Source organism: Pongo pygmaeus, chromosome X, assembly GCF_028885625.2.
Source record: "Pongo pygmaeus isolate AG05252 chromosome X, NHGRI_mPonPyg2-v2.0_pri, whole genome shotgun sequence".
NCBI lineage: Eukaryota > Metazoa > Chordata > Mammalia > Primates > Hominidae > Pongo > Pongo pygmaeus.
The window spans coordinates 147656253-147675912 of record NC_072396.2 but is presented as its reverse complement, the minus strand read 5'-3'; the positions used below and the strand labels follow the sequence as shown (position 1 = coordinate 147675912).

At 40.7% G+C, this 19660-nt stretch overlaps 1 protein-coding gene across 1 annotated transcript; it reads right to left on the bottom strand.

Moving 5' to 3' along the window:
- Positions 1-8054: 8054 nt before the first annotated feature.
- Positions 8055-16569, bottom strand: LOC129025050 (sperm protein associated with the nucleus on the X chromosome N4). The gene is made up of 2 exons (XM_054472516.1): positions 16358-16569; positions 8055-8341 (listed from the first exon to the last, which is right to left on the bottom strand). The coding sequence occupies exons 1-2, from the start codon at positions 16433-16435 to the stop codon at positions 8120-8122; spliced, it is 300 nt and encodes a 99-aa protein (XP_054328491.1). The 5' UTR covers positions 16436-16569; the 3' UTR covers positions 8055-8119.
- Between the last annotated feature and the right edge of the window lie 3091 nt (positions 16570-19660).

Below are 19660 nucleotides of genomic sequence, written 5' to 3'. Positions count from 1 at the left end.
TTATCAGCAAATAGTATCTTCATTTTAGTGTGATACTATCAGCATGTATGAAAGGACATATGAGAGATAGCCCTATAAATGTTAAGCTATGCTAACTAATATGTTTTACTTTTTAAATATCTTTTAGTTCTGGTCACTTTCCTAAATGTCTAGAGCCACTGCGCCAGCTACCATAATCTTTGATCTGGGTGACAGCAACAGCTGCATGATTCAGATTCACTTAGCTTCCCACCCTCTAGTCCATCTGACCGCAGAATACATGTAATTCTAAGTATGTCACTTCTCTTCTTAAAAATCACCAATAATGTACTCTTATATTTAGAAGATATCTAAATTTCCTACCATGATCCCAAAAGCTCTGTTTCTTGCTCCTTCTGATATCCCTGACATCACCTACTATGTGAACAAAACCACCAAGATCAAATATATTTTGACTATGAAAAAATATGATCAAATTCTTAGCAAGGCTATCTGAACGTATCTATCAAAGTGCGTGTTCTCTCTTTGTGAGTGCCACCCCTGCTCCCAGCCCCCCCTCCACCAGAAAGCCTCACACCTATTAAATTCATACTCTATTTGCCCAAAACCTTTGTGGAGCATCCCTTTTAAAAGTCTTACCGGAGCTAATTCTTTAGCCATTTAAAAAGTAAGTTTCATTACTATATGATCTCACATAATTTTGAGTCCTAAATTATTATTAACTAGCTTAACTGAAAATTTAATTAATTAAAAACAGGCTCTGAGTATATTTTGGATGCTGCAAATAATCTAATTACCAGTAAGGAATGACATATGTCTGACTTGAAGAATATTAGGTAGAAATTTAATTTTCAAAATGGGTTTCAGAAATGGTTTATGCAATGCTAACATTGGTAAAAGAATTCTGAACTTTTGAGACGACTGCTTTTCAAGAGGAAACACCTCACTGGCTCAAGTAATTTCTCATCTTTCTGAAAAGCACTCTATATTATTACTTTATTGTCAGGCCTTCCATGTCACTTTCCACTTTGAGTCCCTCAGGAGTTCTAGGACAAAACCAATCAGTTGAGGTCACAGTTATTTTTTCCAAATATCATCCTATAGTCAATGCTTAGCATTAGCTAGGGCAATTGATCTCCAACTCCAACCCTGAAAAGTATAAAATATAGACAAAAAAATCTGGATTTCTATGTTATAATCAAAACAAGCACCAATATCCCATCCCTCAAGTGAGGAAACAGTGTGCAATGAGAGACTTAGCGTGCAATGACTTTCTACTAAGTACTTTTCAGACCACGGAGAAAACATAACTTCTGCTTCCTGTGTTCTAGCAGAATGTTTCTATAGTTTTAATGTAGACAACCCTTAAAGTGCCCAGGCTGTTTATTCAAGACTCTCCGAGATTATTATTAAGTGACTCATTCACAGCAGCTCTAATGTGAAGATAAGCAGGATGCTATGTATACTTACCAATCTGTCTTTGAAAGATTTGACAGCATTCTCTGTGTGACTTCTGGGCTATTAATAAGCTCTTTTGCTACATTCATTTACTTAGCGTTCAGCTTGGCTAGTTTTTGACAGTCAGTAGTCACACATGTGCCTTGTCTATTCATTATGTCATCTTTCCTAAAGAATAGCACAGGCCTAGAAAATAAAGACACATTGGACAAGCAGCAGTTTAAGTGTTACTTCCTTGACGAAAAATACGTCCAACTATATCAGAACAACTAATCCTGATTTCTTAGGTAGCATCTCCTGCTTTATACACAGTTGGTAACAAGTTCCCCTCAAAAGCTAGGGCAGCATTAAGTAGTCAGAAACCATAAGAAGTAATTGAGTGACTCAGCAAGAAATTTAAAACAGTAAATGCCACCTCAAAGATAATTCGTGGGCTCCAGGAAGCAGCTTGGTAAAAGATTTATAAAAGGTCAAAGATCAACTGTGATATTAAATTAGTACATAAAACTATAGCTCAGCTTTTTTTGAAGAGTGTCTGCCTTAGTCTGCTCCAGCTGTCATAACAAAATACCATAAACTGGATGGTGTAAAACAGTAGAAATTCATTTTCTCACAGTTCTGGAGGCTGGAGGTGTAAGATCAGGGTGCCCTCAGAGTTGGTATCTGGTGAGACTTCTCTTCCTGACTTCTGGGTTGTAGATGGCTGCCTTCTCTTTGTTTCCTCATGTAGCCTTCCTGTAGTCCATGTGATGAGGGAGAAGGGAATAAGGAGAGGGGGATGTTCTGTTTCTTCTTGCAAGGATAATAATCTTATTAGATCAGGGCCACACTCTTATGATCGAATTTAACCTTAATTACTTCCTTACAAGCCCTGTCTCCAATACAGTCACTGATATGATTTGTATCTGTGTCCCCACCTAAATCTCATTCATATCCAATTGTAGTCCTCAATATTAGAGGACAGGCCTGTTGGGAGGTGTTTGGATCATGGGGGCAGACATCCCTCTTGCTGTTCTCATGATAGCGACTGAGTTCTCATGAGATTTGGTTGTTTAAAAATGTGTAGCATCTCCCCCTTCACTATCTCTCTCCTGCCACCATGTGAATATGTACCTGCTTCCCCTTTGCCTTCTTCCACGATTGTAAGTTTCCTGAGGCCTTCCCAGCCATGCTTCATGTACAGCCTGTGGAACTGTGAGTCAATTAAACCTCTTTTCTTTATAAATTACCTACTTTCAGGTATTTCTTTATAGCAGTATGAGACTGGACCAATACAATCACAATGAAAATTATTGCTTCAACATATGAATTTGGTGGGTGGGGTGGGGGCAGTAATGCACAGTTCAATACATAGCAGTATCTTTGAGAATGTCCCAAATAAACTTGGCTGATTCTGTTTTTGAATATCAACTTTTCTAGTTTGATTTTCTTAGTTGGAACAACCTTATTGGCCTCAGCTATTATTATAAGGGATGAGGGGGAAGCCATATAAGAAGAAAGAGAAAGGAAAAGTGGGTAAGTCTTATGCTGGAAGAAGGAAGCTTACCTACTTATTCCTCTAATCACTGGGAAAGAGAGGTAAGGGTCTCCGGACTTCCACCACAGTTTTAACCAAGGACTTTTGTCTCATTAGGTACTGGTATTCCACATAAAGTTTCTTTGAATAAAGGGTTCTGTTACTTAAAAAAAAAGAATTTAAATTCCATGGGGCTGTATTAGGAGTTATGAAAAGAGTTTGTGCTGCCACCTGTCTTTGCAATTAAAGTTGTATTGGCAAAGAGCCATGCCATTAGTTTATGCATCATCTATGGCTGCTTTTGCGACAAGGGTAAAATTGGTTAATTGTTATGGGTACCATATGTGACCCACAAACCTAAAATATTTGTTAACTGGCTCTTGATAAAGTTGACAGATAAAAATTTGCTGACCCCTGGTTCAGAAAATATACTACAGAAATCTACATGAGCTCCCCCAATAACTTCAGGTCTCAGCTCTTCAGGTTTTGGAAGTATCCTCCGATGCCACAGACTAGACAAGATGCTCCTCTAATATGCCTCCACAGTTTGCTGACTCCTATCTTACTTCCTTAACACTTTATATTGTAAATACCCATTTACTTACCTGCTTTTCACAGGTTTAAGTGCAGTGGTAATGTCAGTCTTGTTCTGCATCATATCCTCAGTACACAGCATAGTGCGTGGGACATAACAAGTGCTTAATAAGTGTTTGTTGAATAAACGATGTATATTGAAGATTCAATGCAACAAATATTTATTAAGTACTTATTACATGCTAGACACTTTTTGAAATCATGAGAATACAGTAGTGAACAAAACAGCCTGAGATAATTGTTGTTATGGAGTTTACAATATACTGGAGAAAGCAAACTGAAAACAAGAAGAAAGTAAAATATGTTTGAGAATGATAATTATTAACAAGAAAACAATAATGCCAGGAAGGCATATAAAATGTTAGCTATGGGGATAGGAGGTGTTGGATTAAAACTTTACATAAAGTGGCCAGGGAGGAACTCAAATGTGGAGGTTCCCATGGGCTAAAGACCTAAAGTTATTAATTAATGTGACGAATGATAATTTCAGTGAGATCTGGCACTGAGTTTAGAAAGGAGAAAATAATTCTAGGCAAAGAGAAGAAAATGAGAAACAGTCTCCATGTAGAAAAGACCTTGGCGTATATAGGAAACTGAAAGACACTCAGAAAGCCAACAGTTATATGATTCTACAATTCTTTAAAAAAGAATGATGAAGTGATTCAAATGTCACTAGTGCAAGTGCTTTCAAAGAAAAAAAAAGAGATCAGAGTGTAAGTAGTTACAGATACCACGTAAAGACCTGAGTTCTAGCACTTCACATCAGAATCAATTGGGATTCATTATGTGTTGAACCGCTATCGAAAGTCTATTATTTTCTTCTGTTTACTTTAAGATTGCTATAGATTCTATAGATGTATCAGTCCATTTACACACTGCTATAAAGAACTGCCTGAGACTGGGTAATTTATTAAAAAAATAAGAGGTTTAATTGACTCATAGTTCAGCATGGCTTTGCTGGCCTCAGGAAACTTAGAATCACGATGGAAGGAGAAGGGGAAGCAAGGCACCTTCTTCACAAGGCGGCAGAAAGGAGAGTGAATGCAGGAAGAACTACCAAGTACTTATAAAATCATCAGATCTCCTGAGAACTCACTCACTATCATGAGAGCAGCATGGAGGAAACTGCCCCCATGATCCAATTTCCACCACGTGGTCTCTTTCTTCACACAAGGAGATTATGGGGATTATGGGAATTGTAATTCAATATGAGATTTGAGTGGGGACACAAAGCCTAACCATAGCAATAGAGAAAACATCCAGGAAATGATTAAGAATTGATAAACAGCAGTTTCTACTGATAGACTATAAACACTAACTTCCTTGTACTAACTCCATTAAGGCAACTCAACAGTATAGTCTGAGAACATAGTCAAGCTTGGGGAGTGAGAAACTGCAGGCATTCATTATTATGTTCTTTTATTCATATAGTTTATGTTATTAGAGAAGTGGCTCAGAGAAGAATTCTCCCCAAGAAATTTATCTTCCAAGAAAAAGAAGATAAATATGCAGATAGAGAAAGCATATGCTCTGATTAGAAGAAATGATATGAGGTATTGTGAAGTGTGTAGGCTCTGGGATCAGCATGACTGGGCTAAAATCTTGGATTCTGACACTTTCTATGTGAACTTAGTCATTTATGTATCTAGTATTTATGTCGGTTTTTTTTGAAGGGAAAAATGATAATCACCTCATCAGGTTATGTATGGTCTTAAAAAGAGTAACTTGAATGTGATAAGCACAATGTTACTTTTCTTGTAAAATTATCACTGACTATATTAATTTTGGAATGTTTATTAAGTACTCAAATGAATGCATAAACTAGTCAGTTTGGGCTTCAGGGAGAGATTTAGGGTGAAGATATAATTTTGGTTGTCATATGCTTATAGATGTCATTTAAAGCAATAAGAGCACAGAAGGATAAAAGGGTATGTCTAAGGACTGAACTCTGGAGCATCCTAGTATTGAAAGATCTTAGAGATAAAGTCTGTGTTCAATATTCCCCAAATCGAGGTACAGATTCAGTGTACTCCCAATCAAGATCCCGCCTGCATTTTTTGCAGATATTGGCAAGTTTATCTTAAAACTCACATAAATTTAAAGGGCCTATAACAGCCAAACCAATATTGTAAAAGAAAAGCAAAGTTGAAGGACTCTCCCTTTCCTATTTCAAAACTTACCACAAAGCCATAGCATTCAAGAAAGCATACTGCTTAGATACTTTTAAACGTACTAATTGATAGAATAAAATTTAGAGAACAGGAATAAACTGATAAAGCGATGGTCAATTGAACATAGAAAAGGATGTCACGGTAATTCAATGAATCGTATTTTCAACAAATGGTGCTTGGACAACTGGACATCCACATTCACATAAATGAATATAAATGCCACAGTATACTTGGGAATTATGGAAGCTCTACCTAGAACAGAAAAATGTTTACCAATGATTGGTGAACCAAAGGAAAAGAGATTTAATAGGGCTTCTCACACTCCCTGATTCAGTGTGAGGATCTACGAGATTTTTCTGTAGACATCAAGGGCCATGTCCATCTTATGTTAGGCTCTTTCCAAGAGGGACACCTGTAGTGACAACAGATTTTGGCAGAGAAATTGTGGATATCAGAATATGCCTAGGTCCTGAAGACAATGTTAGAAAAGAGCCAGAAGAAAGATTTTCATTTTCCCTTCTTTTGGTTACCATCCCTCTGCTCTTTAATATCCTTCCTCCACTTGAAAAAAAAAGATCTTGGCATTTTCCAGAACATGGATGGACCAGGAGGACATCACACTAAGTTAAATAATCCAGACAGAAAGAAAAAGATTACATGATCTCGTATGTGGACTATATAAATAAGGGGTCCAATAGACAGGTGAAGAATGAAACATTGGGGGTGGGAGAAGAAATGGGGAGATGTAAGTCACAAAATACCAGATATGTAGGATGAACAAGTCTAGCAATCTAATGTACAGGGGTACTAAAGCTAATGAAATTATATCAAGAATTTTTTTAAATAAGTAGATTTTAGCTGCTATTGTCACACACTTAAAAAAGTGAGAAGAGAGGTATGCTAATCATTTTTACCATTGTAACCATTTTACTTTATATATATATCCCATAATGACATGTTGTAAACCTCAAATATACAAAATAAAATTTCTGTAAAATAAACATTAAAAATCCATCACACTTCTGTATACTAACATTGAACATGTGGAAATAAAAATTAAACACATGATACTATTTACAGTCACTTGAAAGAAAATGTAATCCTAAGGTATAAATTAAACAAAACATGGACCAGAAGGTGGGTACAAAAATTAAAAATCCAAATATCTTTCTTAAATCTATATAATATAAAAATATATCTGACAAGGGAGGAACAGATTAGACATACATAGATACATCTTAAAAACAGGGCTGAGTGAAACATTAAGTACTGACGATGGATATATACATTGAAAACAAATGTCCACAAACAAAAAAAAAATGTATTGACACTCATACAAAGAAAAGGATACACATAAAATGCATTACAATGATTGCCAATGAAGACAAGGGGAATAAAACTGGGCCATGGAAATAAAGGAGAGTGAATGAGTAAATAAACAGGAGAGGGTCTTGAGCAATTAACTCAAGGAATACAACTCAGCCCTCTACACTGATGCCAAAACCACTCTATTGTATTTCCTCCAATAAAAACGATATTTTCTTTTAGGGGAAGATTTTTTTTTTTTTTTTTGAGACAGAGTCTCACTCTGTCACCCAGGCTGGAGTGCAGTGGTGCCATCTCGGTTCACTGCAAGCTCTGTCTCTAGGGGAAGAATTCTTAATCATCGACATTCTATAGAAATGCTGGTGTATGGAAGTGGTGATAAAAATACCAGCTTTTACTTGTATTCTTGTATTAAAATTCCCCATAGACAATGCTTCTGTTTGTTGCCTGCAGTAGACACAGGCCACTCCCAGTGCCCCACACTTGGTAGGTGACCGTTCCACCTTGAGTTTCTTAACAAGTGCCCTAGTATTGGAACCATGTCCTCCAAACACCGTTATTTTATTGTGTGTGGCATGCTGTCTTACTTTCTGTAGGGTGAGGTTCTTGTTCCTTTTGAGGACCTTCAGTTGCTCACAGCATTGGGTGAGTTACAAAACACACCACTCTGAGGTATGTGGCCTGAAGGTGGTGATTTTGATGTCTTCATTTTGGAAAGAGTGTCACTGTCACCTACGTACAATACAGATCTCTTTATGTGCTCTTCTAAACATGCACATGCTCCAAGGAACACCAAATCATTTTCTTCCTCTCCTGTGAGATAAAATTTTAAGAAGAAAATTTGTCTCCAGGAATCAGTCCTCCCCCAGTCTTTATTTACAATGTCTGGCTAACCTGTGGATCTGTCCGCCAATGCTACAGGATCTCATAACCCTCCGTTCTCAAATGCCTGTCTTTTCCCTTCCCTTCCTCCCCACCATCAGAAAAAAAGGCAGAGGTATACACAGTCATCAGCTGCTCAAACTGATTTTATTGTAATCATCGCCATCAGTGGTGATGATTTGTCCGATTTGGACTAATTCTGCCCACCATCCTGTGGAGATCCTGCAGATATGTCTAGGTCTCCTTTCTCTTTGATTGGATCAGTGGAGCTCTCTGTAAGCTGGTTATTCTCCAGTTGATTTGAATTTCTTTTCTTATTCTTCCTGTAGTAAAACACTAATGTTGGATATTTTGCTTTTTCTGTCTCTTTCAAACTCTGTTCAGGGGCTGAGGCTCTGTCCAGATTCTTCTTCTTCTGGTAAAAAAAACAGGGAGAGGCCAGAAAGGTGTTATTTTGGATGAAGAGGGTAGAGAATAGATAGCAAGGGGGGCTTTATAAGAAGGAATGCAGGTTGAGGAACGGGCTTGTGCCAGAGAAGAGCAAGGTGGAATCATAGGGTAGGGATCTATGGGGAAGAAGAGGAGCATGGGTAGAGTCATCTGTGTTACTCCAAACTGCATGATTTTGTAAGCTCCCTGCTGTTATGCAGACCTTGGTCAAAGTGAAACATTCCATGGGGGTTCAGGCCATGAGAAACATCCTGCCTAACCACTTGACTACAAGGTGGACAAAGGCCCAACTAAGAAACATTCCTATTGTATCTTTCTGGGCAAAGGTCCAAGAAACACCACAACGACATCCCACAAGAAACATTCCTATCATATCTTTCTGGGCAAAGGTCCAAGAAACACCACAACGACATCCCACAGGAAAAAGGGTCAAACCACCTGATCATAAGAATATCTTATCAATATCCTGCCAGGCAGCATCCCATACTGCCCAGCTCCCTCCCACCCATACCTGTAAGTACCCCAGCCTGTAAGTGGTAGTGGGCTCTGGCATTAAGCTGGTCCCCCACTTCTGCAGCTGTTGGCAATATACCTGTGTTGCTGTTTGAGTGGTCCCCTCTTTGTGTGTCTTTAACCCTTGCCTTCCCTTCAAAACCTAACATTTTCGTGCCAAAACCCGGGATGGGGATTGAGTTCTACCAGGTAAGTCTTCTTTGCATCCTGGAAAGCAGCAAGCAGCAAGCAGCAAAAACTAGACCTGAGCCTGCTTCCATATCCTGAGTGGACTACCTGTTCCCAGCCCCGTTCTCCTTATTCTCTCATTTTCTCCAGTCCTGTGCCGACCTCTAGGTCCTGATCAAACTCTCCATCCTCTGCTTCCTTAGCCTTTCTGGGTGGCTCCAGTAAGGATCACCCCCATTGCTGGATCTTACATCCAACACCAGTCTCCAATTAGTGGGTGAATCTCCCTTTTCCTCCTTTCCGGATTTTTCTCTATTTTTGCTGATTCTCCAGAAAATCCTAGCACTGGGTTGGAGGTCTCCCTGGTCACCAGGTGACTGCAGCCTGCCTTCTCAGGGGACACTTTCAGAATGCTCACCACTCCAGCCACTCTGGCCACTAGGGGACTGTGAAGAGCTGCCACAGCTCTTTGGTACATCCCAGCTCTCCTACATCCATTCTCCTGGGAGGAATTGGGTAGTCACTTTTCTCCGGGGTGTTCACTCCCCTTCTGTGTACTCACTCTTTTCTGGGATATTAACTCTCTTCTGAGGTACTCGCTTCCCTCTGGGGTATTTACTACCCTCTGGAGATACTCATTCCCTTCATGGGTATGCACTCCCATCCTCCAAACAACAAAACTTTCAACTTCCAAACTGAACATAATCTAAAAAACTTTCTCTAATGCAATGGTAAAGGATCAAAAGTGCTTTGCTTATCTCTGTTCATAGATTGCTCTCTCTCTCTGCCAATCTTGTTCCCCTTTTCAAATCCTCCTCCTCAATGAAAAACCCGCAAAAATGCCTCCTCCTCAGGACAAGCCTTTCTCCTCTAATTTCTACCTGGTAAACAAAACCCCTATTTCAGTCCCCCTCCAAAAATCATTCCTCCTTCTTCTCCTTTGGCTCTGGCTCCTCCACCCACTTACTGTCGCCCTCCATCCCTCCTTCGTTCTCCACCACAAACCAGGTCTCACACCCACCCCCCTAGTGCTGAAAACCAGGCACACACCCAAAGGTCTTCCAAAGCCCTTCCCTTGCAGGAGATCATGAGGGACAAAAGCATAATCTGAGATCATGTTCCCATCTCTCTAGCCAACCTCTCCCATATTAAAAAGAGACTTGGCTCCTTTATCCAAGGATCCCACCTCTTTCCACAAGGAATTTTTGTATGCCACTCAATCTTACGACCTTACTTGGCAAGACATATATGTCATGCTCTCCTCCACCCTCTCCCCAGAAGATAGGGAATGCATCTGGATGGCTGAATGCATCTGGATGGCTGTCTATGCCAATGCAAACACCCTCCACCAACAAGATGCTGCCCATAACCCAATAGGGACCCTAGCTGTCCCCAGGACTTACCCCAATTGGAATTATCAGGCAACTTCTGTAGACAGACAAAAACAAGGCCATACAATATCATGCCTTCTAGCTGGCATAAATAAAGCTGCCCATGCTCTTTTCCTCTACTGCCTTTCAAAAGCCCTAATACCAATAAGGGCAAAATCCACCTTCATTTACACTTTATCTCCCAGTCAGCCCCTGACATCCAAAAGAAACTTAAAAAACTGGAGGATGGCCCTCAAACCTCCCAAAGACACTTAATCGAAGTGGCATTTGAGGTCTTTAATAATAGAGAAGAAGAAGTGAAAACACAAAAAGGAACCAGGCTAAATACCAAATGCTGGCAGCTGCCATTCAAAAGAGTTCTCAACGCGTACAGAAATCCTCAATGTTACAACAGTCACTGCCAGGAGCCTGTTATAAGTGCAACCAACAGGGACACTGGGCAAAAGCCTGCCCTAATCCCAGGACACCTAGGAAACCTTGCCCCATCTGTGTTATCAAGGAACACTGAAAGTCAGACTGTGCTCAGCAAAACTTTTCATCCCGCTTGCTTCATGACCTCTAACTGAAGACTGACCGGGCCTGGAGTCTGCCCCAACCCCCCACCACCATCACCACCTCAGAACTCAGGATAACACTGTCAGTCTCTAGTAAGCCCGTGTCTTTCCTATTGGATACAGGGGATAGTTATTCAGTTTTACCAGAATATTCTGGACCTCTCCTCAGTTCCTCTGTCTCTATCGTGAGAGTCAATGAAATCCCCTCTAGGCACAATCAGACTGGTCCTTTATTATACAATCTATTCAATACCCCCCTTCACCACTCCTTCCTGGTTATCCCTCAGTGCCCTACCCCTATCTTGGGGTGGGAAATGTTAAGTAAATTCCAGAACTCCATGCAATGTGGCTCCTACAATTCTACTCCTTTTATTTTACTCTGCCACCCAAATGCTTCCCTCTCTTCCCCCTCATCTTCATTATCCACCCTGTTACCTTCTGTTAATTCTAAAGTTTGGAACGTTTCTAAACCCACAATGGCCACTCACAACATCCCAGTTAAAATAACCCTTCAAACTCCTCCACTTTCCTTCATCAGTCTCAATATCCCTTTAACGCAGCTGGCCTCAGGGCCCTCAAGCCTATTATCTGTAAAGTTTAACAAGCTCAAATTCTCAAGTCTGTCAACTTTCGCTACAACATCCCCATCCTGGCTGTCCAAAAGACAGATGAATCTTACCTCTCGGTCCAAGATCTTGGAGTTGTTAACCAGGTGATGGTACCAATTCATTAGGTGGTCCCCAACCCGTATACTTTACTCTCCCATATTGCCCCATCTACCATACACTTCTCTGAATTGGATCTAAAAGATGCCTTTTTCACTATTCCTTTAAATCTGGCTTCCCAAAGTTTTTTTGGCTTTCATGTAGTCAAATCCTAATACTCACATGTTCACCCAACTAACACGGACCATACTCCCACAGAGGTTCCAGGATAGCCCCCAGGATAGCCCCCACCTATTCAGATAGGCCCTCACCGAGGACCTAGCTGAACTTCCCCTTCATTTTAGCACCCTCCTCCAATATGTCAATGACCTCCTTCTCTGTAGCTCCTCCTATAACCTGTCAATCCAACACATCACTAAGGTTTTAAACTTCCTCCATAACTGAGGATATCGGGTGTCACCCACAAAAGCTCAGGTAGCCCAAACCCAGGTTACTTACCTTGAGTTTCTCCTAACCCCTAATTCTTGGGCCATCCCAACCCAACAAAATGGCTAATTCAGGACATGCCCCTTCCCCATACCAAAAAGGACCTCTTCTCCTTCTTGAGCCTCGTGGGATACTTCCAGCTGTGCATTCCCAACTTTGACTTACTGGCCAAGCTGCTTTACACGGCCGCACATGGGCCCATCCTAAAACACCCGAACCCAGCTTGCCCCATCAACTCCCACTTAAAAAAAAGACTAAAAAATGCCCTTTTAAGGGCCCTGTCACTGGGACTGCCTAACCCCATCAAGCCCTTTACTTTGTATGTACATTCTGACCAAGGCCTTGCTCTTGGACTACTCTGCCAAACATACGGCGACGCCCCAGAAGCCGTTGCATACCTCTCAAAACAACTGGACTCTGACATCCAAGGCTGGTCACTCTGACTAAAAATCTTGGGTGTGTCCACATTGCTGGCCTTAGAGGCACAGAAACTCCCTCTCTACCAACACATTACTATTGTATCTTCCCATTACCTACAGGACCTCATAAGCCATCAATCCCTTCTATCCCTCCCATCATCCCGCTTACAGCAAGTACATGCCTTACTCAGGTAACCCTCTAATCACCTTCCAGAGATATAAAACTCTCAACCTGAACACCCTCCTCCCTGTTAATATCTCTAACCCTAAGCTCTCTCACTCCTGCCTGGACCTCTTAAACTTCCTCTCCTCCCACTTCCAACATATTTCAAAAGCTCCTTTGCAGGGAACACCTACATGGTTCATTAACGGAAGCTCTTTAAGGGAGCCATGTCCAGCAGCTGTCCACGTCATCATTGCCAAAAATGAGCTCCTAGAATCCAATGCTCTCCCACTCCATACTACCTTTCAACAGGCAAAGCTAGTAGCCCTAACCTGGGATCTCACCCTAGCAAATGGAAAGAGAGTTAACATTCCCACCAATTCCAAATATGCGTGGCACATCCTACACTTTCACACCTTAATCTGGCAGGAAAGGGGTTTTCTAACTACAAAAGGAACCCCCATAAGAAATAGGAAACTCGCACACAAGCTGCTGGAGGTGGCTAACCTACCACTGAAGGCCACCATTGTCCATTGAAAGGGACACCAAAAGGCTACAGATGCCATAACAAAGGGAAACTTCTAAACACATTCAGCAGCCTGGCAGGCAGCCCTTAAAATTTCATCATTATTACCCATTTTTCCCAGCATACAACCTGTATATACCCACGAGAAACAAACCCCACTTGCCTGGGCTGGCACCATTCAGGAAAAAATGGTTCTACCTCAATGATAAAAGTGTCTTGCCCAAGTATTAAAAACCTTCTGTACTTTTATATGTGCACAAACATTTCCATGCCAGTTACTGCCCCTACTCCAGCTTTTAAACACTTAAATACATTCTTCCACCACGGCTGCCAGTCTGAAAGATATTACTAAGACATGTTCCCTTTGCACTTAAACTTCCCCTCAGGAAGCTATCAAACCATCTCCTTTCCAACACACCAGGCCTGAGGACGCACACCAGGGCAGGACTAACAAATCAGCTTCACCCACGTGCCTCCCAACAAATGATTCCTATACCTTCTGATAATAGATACATTCTCTGAATGGATAAAAGCTTTTCCTACCACCACCGAAAAGGCACACCCCATCACTTCTATCCTCTTCACTCATATTATCCGCAGGTTTAAACTCCCGTCTTGGATTCGGTCAGACAATGGGCCAACATTTGTTTCACAGGCTAACCAACAGCTGGCAAAGGCTCTAAACATTAAGTGGGCCTTCCATATTTCTTACCTCTCCTAATCTTCAGGTAATTAAAAAATAAAAATAAAAAACTCCCTAGAGGTTAAAACGGCCCAGGCTTCCCTTTTCCTACTGGTCCTCATGCATTTATGAGCCATTTCCCCAAATCCCCTCAGACTAAGCCCTATTATCCCCAGCCCAAAAGTCCATCCTCAAAACACTCCTCCCTGTCCCTACAACCAGGGGACTGGGTCTGAATCGCAGACTCCTCCTCCTCCCCTCTCCAACCTAAGTGGATGGGTCCTCACCAGGTTATCCTAACTACTCACACAGCGCCAAAGCTAACATCCTTTCCACACTGAATACACCATTCCAAACTAAAAACAGCACCAGATCCACATCTAGAAATTTCTTCACCCCCCACCCCAAATTACTCTCTCTCCCTCACAGGACCAACTTCACTGCACTTAACAAGAATTCCAGAAGTTGCCAATCCAGAACGCCCTAGTCCATAACAGTCTCCATCTCCAACTTCCAATCTTTTATCTCATACTTTATTTCAGATCTTTCCTGGTTTCCCTTCCCCATGTCCCTGGATAGCCCATGCCAATTTCTCACTATAATCCAGGAGGTATGACTGCAGGGCACCTTCCAAAATTTCACTCCTACTCAAATCCCCTTTTTCTCTTTTTGCCCTCTTTGTCTGTGGAATATTCTAAGTCCCCACCCCCAACCTCTAACAGTTGAGCCCCCTTCATCAGCCTCACACATTGCCTCTTAAATCAGTCACACTCCCGTCTTTCTTCCAACTGTTAAATTTGTTTGTCCACACAAATCCAGCAGTTCACAGCCCTTCCTTTCAAACTGGCCACATAAACCCAGTCCAAAATAAACCTGCATCTCACCTACTTGGCCAATTCATTCCCAAAACCTGTTTATAATCTTGCTCAGCTAAACACCTTTCTCCCCAGTCTATCAGATCCACCCACACCATCACACACAGGGCTGTCACCCTCCTTTGCATCACAGCCTCTTAACTAAACATGATACAAGTCGGATTCCATAAAACACCTCTTACCAACCCCTCCCCTCTCCGCCAGAGCCCCTCTTCATGTATCCAACTCAAGGGCGCTCCCTGGAAAACATGCACAAACAATTCCCTCAACTGCAACCTATATCCGTCTACCATATCAGGACCGCAATGACTATTAGTTACAAAAACCCATTTATCTCTCTCTCTCCAAAACCAAACTGCCTTCAACTCCTCCCCCACCAGCATTTTCTGTCACGTCCTCACAGGGGCTACACTTGCTGGCAGCTATTCAACTTGGAAAAGCATAAAAGTTAAAACAAAGGGTTTGTGCAGAATTCAACCCCCATCTTCTCATGGCTTGCCACCATAACCTACAACTTTTGTCTGTCCACCCCCAGTGTCTTCTTCCTTTGCGGCACAAACTCTTATCTCTGCCTACTGGCCAGTTGGTCAGGAACATGCACCCTTGTGTTTCAGTCTAAACATTAACACTTTGCCTGACAAGCAGACCATCCAGGTTTCTTTAGTAGCTTCTGTCTTATCTTCCTCCACACACACTAAGCAGGCGCTACATCTTGTTCTAGTGTTAGCAGAACTAAACTTCTCTGCTGCACTCAGCACTGGGATAGCAGGGGGCTGCTTTCTTAGGTCCCCTAATCTTTCTCCTCCAAATACTACAATTGGCCCATGTATACTTACCTTCATATCCCGCTTTATCTCCTGAAAGCTAAACTTCCCTGTCCAGGCAGCCACCCAGCAACACACTGATACCATCCTTCTCCTCTGCCAAGTCCGGTACCAGTGCCTCCAGGAAAGCAACTCTGAAGTCCAACACCCACTGCTTCAAAACCCAAACCCTGATTACAGCTCCCCTATTCAGCAGGAAGCAGCCAGATAATCAACCACGCCCCTCTTCCTTTTATGCTAAAGTAGAAGGCAAGAATATTAGTCTAAACTGAACTATTTTGTAAGCTCCCTTCTATTTTGTAGACCTTGGTCAAAGTGAAACATTCCACGGGGTTTCTGGCTGTGAGAAAAATCCCACCTAACTGCCTGACCACAAGGTGGAAAAAGGCCCATCTGAAAAAACATCCCTATCATATCTTGTTGGGCAAAAATGTCCAAGCAACACCATGATGACATCCCACCGGAAAAAGGGCCAAACTGCCTGATCATAACAACATCTTATCAATATTCTGCCGGGCAGCAAGCCATACTGCCCAAACCTCTCCCACCCATACCTATAAGTACGCCAGCCTGTATGTAGCGATGGGCTCTGGCATTCAGCTGGCCCCCCATTTCTGCAGGTGTCTGCAGTTTACCCGTGTTGCTGTTTGACCCGCCCCCTATCTGTGTGCCTTTCTTTCACCCTCACCTTCCCTTCAAAACCTAACAATCTGACCTTGTCAACTTTTCTTTTGCTGGATTCACAGGGGCTCTTCATTTTATTCCCTTTGGTGCTTGAAGTTGGCTCTTCCATGATTGTGGTTGGTTGTAGAATTTCTATACTAGGATCTTCTAGGGTGCAGATTTCCACAGCTGTATTGAAGCTTTCCAGTGGGCTGTCCCAGAGCTTTTGCCCACCCTGTATATATACCCTCCTGGGAGCAAGACAAAGCCATACCCTTGAGCTTTGTTTGGCCATCCAAGCAATGTTCCAGCCAATGGTAGTCCTAGGGTGGCTTTGACATCACAAAGAACCACCTCTGACAACTCCCTGGGCTTGTGGGGAGGGGTGAAAGGGGTGTAGAGGAAACCAAATGCTGTTGTTGTTTCAACATCCCCTGAAGATGCATCCCAAACTGATCTGCCTCCGCTCCTCATTTCTCCATGTTTAATGTTCATGGTTCACATAGAAGTGAGAGGATGATTCCTTCAAGCCCTTCCCCACAGCCATTCCTATTAAGTGATTCATTCTTTTGTCTTCCAACCCTCACCATGACCTAGTATTTTAGATGTCTCACCTCAAATCCCTCCAAGCTAGTGTGGCTACATTTAATTATTGGTGGAGATGTGAATTATCCCACTTCCCTCCTGCAGTTCCTTCATATGCACCTTGAAGACTATTAACTTTCAGGTTTCTGCCAGGCAAATTTCAATCCATGTTCTTTTTTCCAATGTCCATGTAGTCCTCTTAAGTTTCCTATTTCTAGTCTGAAATCATGGCCTTCAGTCTGCCAGAACTTCAGTGAATAAACATTCTTACTGGGTATCCTAGTCTTGTTTCAAATCAGGGGTGTGTGTTCATAGCAAATGTAGTCTCCCAACATGGTTTTTACCAGTGTGTAGGGTGGGGGGAGGAGTGGGTATACATGTGCTGGAAGTTGTTCTGAGTGTTTACATGCAGAATACTATCTAACACCAACATGTGCACTAGTGTGGGCATTGTTACATTTTGTAATGGAGATTGTGTCCAGTGCAAAAGAAAAACAAAAGGCATTTAGTGTGGAAGGGGAGAAGTAAAAGTATCCTTTGTCAAAGACCACATGAGAGCCTGTGTAGAAAAGTCAATCTAAAAAAAAAAAGGCTTCGACAATAATTGAGATTAGCAAGATTGCAGGATAGAAGATCAACACACAAATCAATTGTATGTTTATATGTTAGAAGTTATATATTAGAAGTTTATATATTAGAACAGTCAGTGTTTCAGCCAATGGTAGTCCTAGGGTGGACTCGTAGTTAATTTCAACAACTGGAATTTGAAATTAAGCACAGTGCAATTTAAAATATCTCAAAAAATATTAAGGCTTAGGGATAAATCTGAACAAAAATGTAAATGACTTGTACAGTTGAAACTACAAAAAATTGCAAAGATAAATTAATAACATAAGGAAAAATCGAGATGTATACTTTGATTTTCGGTTAGAAGATTCAATATTGAAGATGTCAGTTATTTCCAAATTCATCTGTAGATTCAACTCAAACCTAATAAAAATTCTAAAAAGGTTTCTTAATCGAAATTGACAGGATAATTATAATATTCATATGGAAATATAATGGGCCTAGAACAGCCAAAAGAAAAGTGTTGAATCTTAAAAAGCTCTGGATTGTATTAATGTCAGTGTTCTAGTTTTGATAGTGTAATGTGGTAGTGTACTGAAGATTTTACCATTGGGAGAGGCTGGTTGAGGGATACATAAGGCCTCTATGTACATATCTTTGAAACTTCTTGTGAACTTATAATTGTTTCAAAATAGAAAGATAAAAATATTTTAAAAGAGAGAAAGAGAGAGGGCCAAAGATAGAGGAGGCATGGCCCTAGATTTCTCTCACAGGTTGACACCTGTCCAATTCTCTATAGGAAGTCACAAAAATCAATAATGGAAAAAATAAAATAAAATGAAAGAGCAGTAGACCCTAGATTTTTGTTCCAGTGCTCATCGAGCTCACATATCTTTATTTCATACACCATAAAATCAAGAAAGTCCTAGCAAAGTACCCTACTGACCTCCAAACACAACCAATTTATAGCATTCCCATGAGTTCCATCTAAAATCTAAGAAATCAAAAGAACATTGTTATTAAAGTATACATTTTTCTTAGTGAATCCAAGATGTTGTCTAGAGATTAACAATTTTATTTATTAAATACTCACAAGCTAACTTCTAAGGATTTAATTTTTTTTTTTTTGGAATCTTGCCTGCAATTAACAGTGAGAACATCACCCTGACTTGTCATGTTATAAAAAAAAAAAACACAAATAAACAAAAACCAAAAGGCATACCACATAAAATAGGGTAGGTCAAAAACTGATTAAAATTGCTGAAAATAACAGCTTTCAATTACCTTATTACTTTTTGTAATTGTTTTCTTAATTTGTTTACTAAAAAATGTTTTGATGGGTATATCACTATCCAATGAAAATTTATCAAAATGTTAGGAACACGTTCAGTGCATATTTCTATTGAAAGATTACAACTGACTTTATAAAATAATTCCTATTGAAATCTTTAGTAATTATGTTATATTTTCCACCAAAATGCATGATAAAAAATTAAAGGCCATCAGTGTACAATGAGTTCATTGCATTGAACTTTTTTATTTCTGATGTTTTTAGTTTTCAAGAATATTCTTCTTTATCATATCAGGTTGAGGAACTACTCAAAGTGACTCTCCCATGTCATACTGTAAATCAAAAATGCACCAGGATGAGAAATCTAGGGCCATGCCTCCTCTATCTTTGGCCCTCTCTCTCTTTCTCTCTTTTAAAATATTTTTATCTTTCTATTTTGAAACAATTATAAGTTCACAAGAAGTTTCAAAGATATGTACATAGAGGCCTTATGTATCCTTCAACCAGCCTCTCCCAATGGTAAAATCTTCAGTACACTACCACATTACACTATCAAAGTGTTTCTAGGGACTCCTAGAAACCTTTTCAGCTCTTGTTTTGGGGCCTTTGTACAAAGGATATTATAAACTGACACTAGTTTAGTTATAATAATAACCATCAACTACATTTTAATGATTTTTGTTACACATTTTAAGCTGTCTAAGGCAGGTTTTAATAGTGTAATGTGGTATAGGATACGATCTGCTTGGAATTTGCCCCAATTTATGGCTACAAATAGCAAGGCGTTAGAGGCCAACCATGTATTTCCCTCTGGAGCACAGACAGTTGAAGAGCAATCAATGAAAAAGATGGGAGAGGAATACATCCTACTACTGGCTTTGCATGTGACTGGATGAGTGGCTTTGAAAAATA